The 13,042-nt window shown below is 33.9% G+C and overlaps 2 protein-coding genes across 4 annotated transcripts in view; both read left to right on the top strand.

Annotated features, from left to right (window-relative positions):
* Window positions 1-13,042, top strand: part of LOC108996729 (disease resistance protein RPV1-like) — a 105,872-nt gene that overhangs the window by 14,069 nt on the left and 78,761 nt on the right. The gene's annotated exons all lie outside the window — the stretch shown is intronic.
* On the top strand, window positions 5,147-12,852 carry LOC109007138 (disease resistance protein RUN1-like). Of its 2 annotated transcripts, none has more exons than XM_018986691.2 (6): window positions 5,147-5,833; window positions 6,346-7,453; window positions 8,059-8,349; window positions 8,450-9,379; window positions 9,464-9,981; window positions 12,579-12,852. In XM_018986691.2, exons 1-6 carry the CDS (start codon window positions 5,310-5,312, stop codon window positions 12,733-12,735), a joined length of 3,528 nt encoding a protein of 1,175 aa, XP_018842236.1. In that variant the 5' UTR covers window positions 5,147-5,309; the 3' UTR covers window positions 12,736-12,852. The 2 variants fall into 2 exon arrangements, with proteins under 2 accessions (XP_018842236.1, XP_035547052.1); XM_035691159.1 differs by having other exon boundaries at window positions 5,148-5,833; window positions 8,062-8,349.

Genomic DNA, 13,042 nt, shown 5'->3' on the forward strand with positions numbered 1-13,042 from the left:
TTATGGATAAGACACTCATCGAACATGTGTAGATGGATTCCCACCTTTGAATGATGCGACAAAAGGCCACGGTGAATGTTTATTATATCATCTCCAGAACTCTTCAAGAAATTGCCAAAAAGTATCTACAAAGATAATCCTAATACTAAAATATCAACTATTGAAATGATCGTTCACTTACATCTCTCCATGAGCATTTCTATTTCTGGTCTTCATATTGATAAAATCCGTTTGCTGATAGTCCATGAGACACAATTAGTTGTATATGATAGAGATAACTCCAAGATGGACCGCATCCGGCAGTGGATCTCACAAGACGTGCTTTCAGCACCCATTTCTTCTGCTGCATAATCATGCAATAGCCAACTGGTTTTTGCCACACTTACTACTACTATAGTGCACGTTCTGCTATTCAGTGGAAGTGATTTATGGGAGCAAGGTAAAAGTGCCCTTGGAGGGAGTAAAAAGGAAGATTTACATACCAAGCTTAGGAAGAAGTACAAATCAGTTCCTACGTGGTGGTTTATTGTCATCCTTGTGTTGAACATTGTTCTTATAATTTATGCTTGCATGCATTACAATGATTCACCTCAATTGCCTTGGTGGGTTGTCCTGCTAGCTTGTGGCACTGCCAATTTCTTCACTCTCCCAATTGGTATCATTGCTGCTGCCACAAACCAGATGCCAGGGTTGAATATTATCACAAGAGTACATTATTGGGTACATGTACCCAAAGCATTCCGTTGCTAACATGTGCTTCAAGGTGTATGGATACATCAACTGACTCAAGATCTAGCCCTTCTGGCAATCTTTAAACTTGGACATTACATGAAGATTCCACCAAGATCAATGTTCATGGCACAGGTGGTAGGAACTTTACTAGCAGTAATTGTATACAGGGAACCTTGGTTAACCTAGAGTGCATCACTACTCTAAACCTTGAGGACAAGGTTTTTTTTTAAGGGCGGAACAATGTTATGAACCCAATCAACTTGGACTAGGCTTGAGAGCATTGGCAATGGTCTAGCCATTGCCTAGCCTAGGCCAAATTTTGGCTAAAAGTTGAGGTTTTGGCTAAAGTCAAAGCCATTGAAGAAACTAGTCCACATTGGACTATCCATTCCAAAGTCAAAATAATAATATAATATTAAATATTTTAATAATAATAATAATCCATCCCAAACTAGTCCAGAACTATAGAATACCACGCAAAATCTTCTATATATTGGAGGGAGTATTCAATATATAGAAATATTAATAATATTATACAAATCTAACAAATATATTGGAGTGAGTATTCAAAGTGAGCACATCTAACTCAGTGCAAATATATGCCTAGTTCAATATAAAAAAAAAAAGCAAACCAAGTAATAAAAATTCTTCAGCCATGAGCATATACACAAGTAATAAAAACTGTCTAGCAAGATCATGAGCAATGAGTGAGGATCAGTAGAATGTATAAGTTATAGGGAATGAGGAGCTAGAATGCATGCATGCATGCCCAAGTACTAATTAAATAATACATGCACAGCAGAAAAAAAGAAAAAACTACTTTTGAGGAATGGTGCAAACAGTAGAAGAAACTCCATTTTAATTATAATGGTGCAAACAGCAGAAGGAAAAAAGTGGTGCAAACAGCATTTTGATTATAATGGTCCACTTTGATTAAAATGTGTAAACAGCAAACATGCAAACCACATTAATTTCTTTGTGAGGAATTTTAGTAAAAACCTTGCTAGCTTGCAAAGACTATAGCAGACCAAGCACATATAGCACACCATACACAAAATCTGCATGTGAGGAATGCTATAATAAAACTCCACTTTGATTAAAAAAAAAAAAAAAAAATCTGCTTGTGAGGAATTTTAGTTTGTATAAGATAACTCCACTTTGATTAAAAAATGCCAACTGTCCACTTTGTTTTTTTTTTCTCAACTTTTTTATACATTGTTTTTGTACTCTTAAATATTTTTAAAAAATTCACAATATCATTAAAAAAAATTTCTTAATTACTAAGTAGAAGAGGAAAAAGATAAATTCAATCGATAGCCACCATCATTGACTTTAGTTGATGGTTAAAGTATTATCCTATTTCAAATAATATAAGATTTTATTGTATTTTGAGGCTGTGAATTAAATAAAGTCGTTGTATTCAAAGTTTCTCGGTAAGTCTACTTGCATCCCTTTAAACCTTCGAAAATTCAAGTCCTACTGCGTAAAACAAACGTCCAGATCTCACACCCATTAATTTTCTGTATGAACTCAAGACTTTTGTAAGTTTATAGAAGTTGTCAGTACGAATAGAGAAGACTTTGAGAAGTCTTTTGAACTCATGATAGAAGTTGTCGTATCAGGAAAATTGGTGCATCGGTGGGTCCTATGGTTTACTAATTCAATTGTGTTCCATATTAATTCATGAACATCTTTTTTTTTGTTTTCAAAAAGTATCAACTTGCTTTGAGATCAAATTGATCACTTTAAAGATAGCAATGGAAAACAGGGGAAAAGAGAAAAAGAATGGACGAGAAGGAAAAAAAAGAGAGGAAAGAGATAAGAAAAGAAAAATAGGGAAACTGGAGAGGTGAAATTGAAATGTTGGTGCTTGCTTTCCAGTTCCGAGTGACAAGAAGTTCGAAAGAAGTTGCCAACAAGATACTCATCTTATTTTTATTTTTATTTTTTTTCTCAGCTTCTCATCTTTCTTTTAATTTTCCTTTCCTTTTTTTTTTAATTGAAGACACAACGCACATGACATTTGCCTGATTAATACACTTTTTTAAAAATAAGGAAGTTGCCTACAAATTGGCTATTTTATTTATGTGTGAGTCGGGGCTCCTGCTACGCATTTCAAATATTTTTTTTTCTTTTTTTCATATATTTTTTAATACTTTTAAATATTTTTTAAAAATGAAAAAAATTCATAATATTATTAAACAACACTTTCTTAATTATTAAGCAAAAAAAAAAAAAAAAAATGGAAGCGGTAGCTTCCAACGGGATCCCTAGCTTTTTTATTTATTTATTTATAAGAATTATTGCGTACTGACACTCATGACCAGCTTGTATTCTTTCATTTTTTTTAATCATGTCCACGACCACGACTACAACCATTCATTTTTGGTTGGTATTGGATATGGGAAATGCTTGGCCACCGAAAGGTGGTCCCGAGATATATTCTCGATACTGTTTTTAATCTCTTTTATTTGGTATTTGCACTGAAATTAAGAGCCATGTCATATGTTTCATATATAATGTTAAAATTGCTCATGTATGGGTAACTCACTCTATTGATCTCAGCCTTTGGGTTTAGGATCGCTATATATGCAAATATAATGTTATGATTTGTAACAATCATAATCATCTTATCGAGGTGATATAAATCTTCTCAAGTTCGTTAATTAAGAAACAAGAGCCAAATTTATTTGCTTCATATATGTGCACTTTGATTAGCTTGTAAGCTTTTCACTTTGTTCATTTACTTGTAGCCATTGGTTTGTCTCTTGAATTTTGGTTTGCTTTCAAGATTAAAATCCAAAATTTTAAAAACTTTGAAAACCTTTCATTTCATCATTACAATTTTTTCAAATTTCCACACCAAATAACATAAATAATTCAACATTTTCAAATCTCAAAATAAAAATAGTATTAAAAAATATATTCTAATAATATTTTATTCAACTTTTTAACTTTAATATTAACTCATCTCATCTCTGAAAATAAACACACAAGTGTTGTGCTAAAAAATAGCGGCAAGCATCCTTGTTTATAGTTCTTAAGTGGACAGTTGTATATATATGGTATTGTACACCCTGCTTGGAACATGGTTTATAGTAGTGATTGAGATAAACTTATTCCAACATTCTATGATTTAAAGATAACGGGTAACGTACGGTCCAACCAAAAAAGTCATTTACAAGTGGCGATAGAATAAACAGAATTATTAAAAATATGGATAACGAAACTATAACATGTGATCCTAAGTCACGATTGTGAAATCACCGTTCGTCCAAAAATTTTAAGTTGATAAGAATAAATAGATTTTATTATTTATATTTATTTAACACTCACATTCACGTGTAGGCCGTCAAACTCATCCTCAATGAATGAGTCCAGCACGTAAAAAATTTAATTAAATAGATAAAACGTAGAGTCAGGACTTGAACTCAAAATCTTTACTCTGATACCATATGAAAGTATCACTAATCTAAAAAATTTAAGCTTAAAAGAAGTGGTAGATTAATCATTTATATTTGTCTCAAAAATACTTGCATCCCTTTACACGGTTTCAAATTCAAGTCCTACGTACTGTGTAAAACAAAGGTCCAGATCTCACACCCATTAATATAATTAGACCTTTGAGATTTTCTAGCGTGGGAGAATAGAAGTTGTAAGTACAGATTAAGAAGACTTTTGAGAAGACTTTTGAACTCATAGTAGCTAGCTAGCATGGTTGTTGACAAAGAAGTTGTCGAGAAGTTAATTCTCTTGATCCCACTTCTGAGATATTTATGTATGGGGGAATTAAATTGGTGAAGCCCAACTAGGTAGCCATGCGCATCGATCGGTGGGTCCTATGGTTTCACAATTCAGTTGTGTACCTTCCATTTCAATTACACGGTTTCAAATTCACACCCATTAGGATTATTGTAATTAATTTTTTGTATGAACTCAAGTAGTAAACTGTTTATGAAAAATAGTGAATTAATTTGAGATGATTTAAGTAGCCAAACACACTCTAATCTCACATGTCATCCATATGAATTAATTTGAGATGATTTAAGTAGCCAACCCAATTACTCTTAGCTAATAATTAGCTGACAATTTAAAGCAAGTTGCCAATGATTTATATGGCCAATTTGTATAAGAAATTCTATTTCAAATGGCCACAGATGTTCTTTTGGAAAAGAGATTCTTGGATTTCGACATTCAACCATAACTTGATATTTATGGGGGAATTAAATTGGTGAAGCCCAACTAGGTAGCCATGTGCATCGGTGGGTCCTTTGGTTTCATAATTCAATTGTGTACCTTCCGTATTACACTCTTTATCCATTTCCCGACGTGTGAACAGCATCTGTGCTAAAACAGAGTAAAGTCGATTGCTGTGGGACCAAATTGATCATTTTATACAACTTTGAAGGTTGAAAGTTCTGCAATCGTACAGAGTAAACACATCCATGCATGTTCGACGTTGTTGCCGAGAAGTTTCTCGACCCACTTTATCTCTATAATTATTTATTTGGGATAAGTTCTGCAACTCAATAATTGGACCTCTTGCTAGATTGTAATCGCGCATACGTACTGTGAGTATGACTTCTTCTTCAATGGCCTTTCAATCAGGAGCTTCTTCCTCTTCTTCATCCTCTTCATCTCCTTCCATCCGTCCATGGAGTCATCATGTATTCTTGAGCTTTAGAGGTGAAGATGTTCGTCATAACTTTATTTCCCATCTAAACCATGCTTTGGATCAAAGGGGAATCAATACTTACATAGACAATAATCTTGAAAGAGGAGAAGAGATTTCACCCGCACTTTTCAAAGCTATTGAATGGTCAATGATTTCTATCATTGTATTCTCTAAAAATTATGCAGAATCAAGATGGTGCTTAGATGAGCTATTGAAGATTCTTGATTGCAAGGAAACAATGAATCAAATTGTTCTACCAATTTTTTACCACGTAGATCCATCGGAAGTACGGCATCAAAAAGGGATTTTTGGAGAATCTTTTGATAAACTTGGAGATAAACTCAAGGATAACGCAAAGATGCAGAAATGGAAGGTAGCTTTGCAAAGAGTAGCTGATTTGTCTGGTTTCCCATTAGCGAAATTCCGGTAAGCTTTGCCTCTATGTACTTTCTCATGTGAATGCGCATGCTATATTTGAGAAATTTATGAGGAAAATTGAGACAAATATTCCAGGATCTGATTGGTGAAGATAAAATATCATACAAAAGGAAAACAATTTGATATTTATGATTATTTTTGGCATTGAATAATTATATGCAAAAAAAAGTCAAATTTTAGAAATCCTTTCTCATTCAGGGATTAAATATCTACTACTACTACCACATTAGTTTCACATAACGTTTAGTTTCAATTTGCTTCAAGATATAAAGACTCACAAAATCTCTTAAATTATAAGTTTCAGATTAAGTTTTGTTATGAAACAATGTTCAGATTAAGGAAGGAGAAAAGCTACCAGCCTTTTACACCGTAATCTACAGCTGTCACTTTGTTATGGAGAATGAAAAACACTATATATTTTAACTTAATTTGATTCATACGTCATCTATTGTGAAAAGTACTCTAACTATTTCAATTTGTCTTCTCTTTTTTATCGATAGGGATGAGTCAACATTTATCCAAGAAATCATTCAATGGGTGGACATAAGAATAGTAAATCAAACACCTTTAAGTGTTGCATGGCATCCAGTTGGGATAGAGTCTCGTATACGAGACATTTATGATCAACATTTAAATATCGGAATGAATGATATTATATGCGTGGTAGGGATATTCGGAACCGGTGGAATTGGTAAGACAACTATTTCAAATGATATCTACAACCGGATTTCTTCTCAATTTGAAGGAAGTTGTTTCTTGAGAAATATTAGAGAAACTTTAAAACGGACAGGAGGTCTACTTGAGCTGCAAAATACACTTCTGTCCAAGATCTTAGGAACAAAATTGAATATTGATGATGTTGACAGAGGAGTCAATGTGATTCGAGATAGACTTCGCTCTAAAAGGATTCTACTAGTTCTTGATGACGTGGATAAGATGGACCAACTAGAAAAACTAGCTGGAGATCGTGCTTGGTTTGGCTCAGGAAGTAGAATTCTCATCACAACAAGAGATCAACACTTATTAGAAGCCTTTGAAGTTGATTCAAAATACGAGATGATGATTTTGGATGAGAATGAAGCTCTTCGACTGTTTAGCTTGCATGCTTTCAAGAAAGACGAACCACTTGAAGATTATATGAAACTCTCTAAACAAGTAATAAAATATGCTCAAGGTCTTCCACTAGCTTTAAAAGTGCTAGGTTCAGATCTACAAGGTCAAAGTATACATCAATGGAAAAGTGCATTGGATGAATATAGAAAGATTCCCAACAGTCATATTCAGGAAGTACTCTTAGTGAGTTATGATGGTCTGCGTGCTACTGAGAAGGAAATATTCCTTGATATTGTATTTTTCTTCAAAGGAGAACCTTTAGCTAATGTCATGAAAATATTTGATTGCTGTGGTTTTTCTCCGGTTCATGGAATCAAGAGGCTTATAGACAAGTGTCTTATTACTATTGAAGAGTATGATGAATGTGTTTGGATGCATGACTTGCTACAAAATATGGGACGTGAAATTGTTCGACTAGAATCACCCAAAGAACCTAGCAAACGTAGTAGACTGTGGTTTCATGGGGATATCCGTGAAGTGTTGGAAGAAATTACGGTAAGAGTAAAAAAGAATATTTTGAGTTTTAAATTTATTTCCTTTTCCAAAAGTGAAACCTAGTGGATTTTTTTTTTGAGAAAATATAAATCGTATGAATTTATATCTAAATAAATATATATACATAAAAGTAATTCCACAAACTAACGTAATTTGATGTGTTTCATTAGATTATAAAATCACTTTTTCTGCAAAGTAGATCTAATGGATCAGATGAAGACACTCAATTTGTATGATTATTTTTGTATAATTTTTTATGGATATGGCAGTACTCATATATATATATATGCTTTAAATTATCAATATGAATTTGTAGATATATATAGAATCCGTTTATTGATAATTAAAATGAGTCAATAAAAGTACCAAATCTGGGTGTCCTTTTTTGGTTCCAAATATCCTATATTTTCTAATTTCATGTCTACCGGCTCCTCAAGCTAGCGTTTGTTTTATTGAAAGTTATAGGAGAGTACGTAAGTTGGTAAAAAGACAATCTTTTATATTTTAGCTTGCTGTCTATTTTGGTATTGGAGATTTCACCAAAGTAATATTAATTGATAAGTACAAAGTACTATTTTTCATAAAATATCTTCATGCACTTATAGCAGGGGCCAAACAAAATTGAAGGCATAGTATTAGATTTACCTGAAGGCGAGGAGGAGATGATAAGCTTGCATCCGGAAGCATTTCAACATATGAAAAGACTTAGAATCTTTATAAATCGTAATGCACGCTTTTCATGTGGACCCAATTATCTATCCGAGAAGTTAAGATTACTTGATTGGCCTCAATATCCTGAGGAGTCTTTGCCACGTAATTTCCAAGGAAAGAAACTCATTATTTTGAGAATGCGTGATAGCCTAGTCAAGGAGTTAGGGGATGGATTCAAGCCCAAGGTACGTACACAATTATAATCATCATCAACGACTTTTTTCTTTTTCTTTTGAATTATGTAGTAAAGTCCATTATTAAACTTTTCCTCTTTTTCTTTTACAGAATTTGACTACTATGACTTTCTATGGTTGTAACTTCCTAGAAAAGATTCCGGATCTTTCAAGCATCTCACATTTGAAGGAATTGAGTGTCACATATTGTACAAGATTAGTGGAGGTGCATGATTCCGTTGGATCTTTGGAAAATCTTTCTATGTTGGATTTTTATAGATGTTCCAAACTCCAAATCCTTCCAAGAAGCCTCAATTTGAGATCTTTACGTTGGCTTAATTTTAGTTCTTGCTCAAGCCTTCGTTATCTTCCTGAAATCGAGTGTAAAATGGAATGTTTAAGATCGTTGCGTCTAAGTGGCACCGCAATAGAAGAACTACCTTTATCCATTGGGAACCTGGTTGGACTTGAGCATTTACTACTATCCGACTGCCAAAACCTTATGCGTCTCCCAATTGCTTGCATTTGGTTGCAACATTTACAGGGACTCCACATTGGTAGTTGTCCAAATCTTGTACGTGAAGAACGACTCCATGAATTGGCGCCTCCAACGAATTCAAGCAATGGGAGCACTGCATTACAAGTATCGAATCTTCAAATTAGTTGTTCCCATTCAGAATCAAATTTCTTTCCAATATCTAGTTTCTTTACCATGTTTAACTCCTCGGCCAGTTTGGATCATTTAAATCTATCGGGGTCTGAAATTGTTTGCCTTCCCACAAGCATCAAAGAATTCATTGCACTAACTGTACTTTACTTGCACTCTTGTGAGAAACTTGAAGAAATAATAGAGCTTCCACCAAATATAAGACACGTAGATGTTATTGGATGCAAGTCATTAGAGAGATTTTCGGAAGTATCAAAAATATTGGAATTCAATGGAAGCCACATCAAATCGCTAGAAGAAATTAGATTGTTTGGCTGCGACAAAATGCATGTGAATATATGGAATGATAAAGTGCAAAATCCATTATTGTGGAAGGTATGTATGTATGTGTGATCTCATTTTTAATAGTATGCATGTATTGCTTAAATTAAATTGATGATGATATTTAACGTTTAACAGGGAGTCTATGAATATGATGCTACTTTGTTTCCAGAAAATCAGATTCCAGAGTGGTTGAGTTATGTTCATGAGTTTTTAAAAGATAATGATGATGGCAGACGGAGGAAAAAACAAGAAGAGTGGGTAATAGATATTGAGGGGCCACACTATTTGGAGGATATAAGCGGAATTGTATTATATCTCGTAATATATTTTAAAGATGCTTCAAGCTGGACGAGAGGTATTGATTATGCTAAGATAACCAGTAACAGCTCAAATCATGTATGTTGTATTCAAGAACGGGTACGATTGGTTAATATGGATTGGTACGGATCAGAAATGCAAAATATGCCTGGATATGTTGTATGGGTGGGGTACTCCAATTTACAATCTTTTGAACTGAAGGTTTTGGATAATTTGCGAGTTCAATTTGATTTCCATCCTCGTTACCCTGGGATGGTGCCGTTTTATAAAAGTTGCAGAGCCAAAGTGGTATACAAGAATGAAAGGAGAGCAAATAAAAAAGAAAAATGGATGAAGTGAGTAAGTTGCTCCTGTTCCTTTGATTTTCAAGTAATATTTAATTTCCACCTCTCTGCGTATTATAATTTTTTCCATTGGACATTTAATTTAGGTTTCTTGGATGAATATTGGAGTACCCTGTAAGAGTTCTATTTGAACTCTATGTCCCACTCACCCATATCTGATAGAGTTTTAAATAGTTGTTAGAGTTATAATGGGATTGAAACTCCTAAGAGATAAGATTAACTCTTGATCTCTAATCATAGTCAAACTCAAAAACTTAGATTTCATGATGGTCAGAAATCTATAAATAGCACTGAGGGGTTAAAGGGTTCTCACCTACAACATTAGAGTGCCTCTAGCCATCGAGAGACACTAGTGAGGCCAAGTTGCTAGGGTGATCCTTCTCTCATAGCCAGATTTATTTCTTCATCAAACAGATGGAGAAAGGTACGTCTTTTACTGCTGTTGTTTATTATTGTGGATCATAGAAAATCAAAGATCCATTTATTAATGTTCATGTTAAAATATCTAACATACCCCACCCAACAGAAGAGTGGGAAATTTCATCAAATGAATGAATATTTGAATCTCAGCGTTTGTGTCCTATCAAAGTCTGACTTCTTTACAGCATTTAATTTCTCATCCACTTTGGGAACGTTAGAACTGTCAAGGAGTGATATTGTTATTCTTCCTGCAAGCATCAAAAGATTTGTTGGATTGAGGTGCCTTATGACATGATCATTGTTTATGGTCTCTCTCTCTCTAATACGTATTTGTGTATGCCATTAATTTTTATGGCTTGTATTACTGAAAGTTATAATGGTATTCATTCAACAGGGACAACTTGAAGAGGCACTTTTAGGTGGAATTATATATGCAACTTGGAGTTATAATGATACTATCAATTTGTATATGCAATTCTGGCTATCGAGTCTATGTGGTAAATTCCTTTCAAATTTTTTGTCTTTTTTAACCGAATGTGACAACTATAACTTCAAAATTGGTATTCTTTTGACTGAAAAATGTGATGTCTTATTCGCTTTAGAGTCGGGAAGGAATTCTTGACTTTAGGTTTCTCAAGTTTGCGATTGAGTTATCTAAAGAACCTAATTTTTCAAGCCAAGAGAATCCTCATAATCTGTTGATAAGATTATGAGGATTCTTTTATATTTTTGGAGAAATCAAACCAGGTATCGAATATAGGAATTGAGTACTCATAATATTTTTGTTCTTTTTTAATTAAATAAATATGGACCGTATGGGAATTTTAGAGTTTGGATACTTCTTTATCAATTTCCAGATGTGGGAATAGCACAGGATGATTTTCATGATCATCTTTTCCAACAAGCATCTGTGCTAAAACAGAGTAAAGCCAATTGCTGTGGTAACAATTAATTGATCATTTTAATTTAAAGTTCTATCTTTGTGGTATATTCTCATCTACGAAAACAAACGAGGCGTCTCTGCTTATGCCTAGTGTTGGAGAAACGGGACGGTTGGTAGGAGTATAGACCATGTGGCTTGGCCTATACTCCAACCAACCATCCCAAGCATAGACTAAAGCATTTTGAAAATTAATCCAAAGCCATATCAAACAGAACAATCAGCAAAACAAGCCATTTCACACCATGTTGATAACAATTTATATTTTAGTATAATGACTTTATCATAGAGCTATATATACTCTAGCAATGAAATCTGATCTTTAAGAATTAATTTGACCTTTTTGGTTCTGGGACACTGTCTGCAAAAACAATTTAAACTTCCTCATTTTAAGAAGATTTAAAAGTAGTTGATACAGAGTAGTTAAGGATCCGCTATGGGAATCTAATAGGCATTTTGGGGTTTTCTTAAGGGTATGAAGGCTGCAGCCAAATAATGTTGACTTGAAATGATCTTCATTTCGACTCACACTGCTTTTAAAAATGGATGAATTAATGATATCCCTACTCGCCCATGTTGGTCACTGATGATGACCTTGGATTGCAGGTAGGATTTCCCATTAAAATGTGTCCATTCTCTCTTTTTTCTTTCTGTTTTAGTTTCTTTCTAGATACCAAAAGAGGAGAAAGAAACCGGCGGTGGCATTTTCCAAAATTAGCTTGCATCTCTGTCCTTTTTTTTACATTGCCCTATTCTATGCCCCATGAACTTGGTGATGCTCAATATAACATATTCCTTCACATATTGACTTCTGTGACCTTTGCTTAAAGCAATATTGACTTGTTATTGGAGTATTGCTCATGTTGTATGAGAAAAAACACAACCACATTGATGCAAAGAATATTATTGCCCAAATGGTGGTTTACTTTTGAGTATATGTACTTGGAAACTGAGATATAGATTTTTGGATTTACCTCATACGGACTTCTTTTATAGATTTTTTTAATAATCTGTCTTGTCTAGGATGCTTTGGTGAGACTTAATGATGTCATTATACAAGAGAAATCAGATGGGAAATCCAAAATAATATATCTCAGTTATTAAAGATTTTAATGATGTCATTAAAGAAGTGCCAAGGTGAGACTTAATGATGTCATTATACAAGAGAAATCAGTTTCTGGTCCATTCCTTTAGTTCAAGTTCTTACCTGAGTTCAATTTTCATTCAGATGGAAAAAGATATTGAAGTTTCATGTAGCAGTGAGAGAACATACAAGCACTTGTGCAGCAGTGGGAGGAAACAACTCTGGGGGGCCATCATATTTGCCAAAACCTGTCAACTCCATTCAATGCATCCAAATCAGAGTGAAGAAACTCTTCCAGTAATCACTGAAGCAGTCAACAGAAAACTGGATAAGATGATCATAGAAGGAGATTTTCTAGTGCTAACCACAGCATTTCAAAAACGCCCACATAAACTTCGTTTCTCATAGACCATATATGTTGATATCAATCACTGTCATTTGCTAATTGCTGGAATTTCCATCGACAAAAACTCATGATATCTCAGTTGGAGTTGTTTTAGCTATAAATTATTCTGAGGGGTTCTAGCTGATTATTCATTTCAAGAGCATTTGCATAATTTCAAGATGATCCCAGGCATGTGGAGAACGTACGTAAGACCAAATTTAGA

Source organism: Juglans regia, chromosome 6 (genome assembly GCF_001411555.2).
Source record: "Juglans regia cultivar Chandler chromosome 6, Walnut 2.0, whole genome shotgun sequence".
Lineage (NCBI taxonomy): Eukaryota > Viridiplantae > Streptophyta > Magnoliopsida > Fagales > Juglandaceae > Juglans > Juglans regia.

What these genes read in the sequence shown, in the direction of transcription:
- LOC109007138 (XM_018986691.2), top strand. Translation starts at nt 5,310, where the DNA reads ATGACTTCTTCTTCAATGGCCTTTCAATCAGGAGCTTCTTCCTCTTCT. An exon ending in TTCCCATTAGCGAAATTCCG is followed by an intron (nt 5,834 to 6,345) that starts GTAAGCTTTGCC and finishes TTTTATCGATAG; the next exon opens with GGATGAGTCAACATTTATCC. An exon ending in AAGTGTTGGAAGAAATTACG is followed by an intron (nt 7,454 to 8,058) that starts GTAAGAGTAAAA and finishes ATGCACTTATAG; the next exon opens with CAGGGGCCAAACAAAATTGA.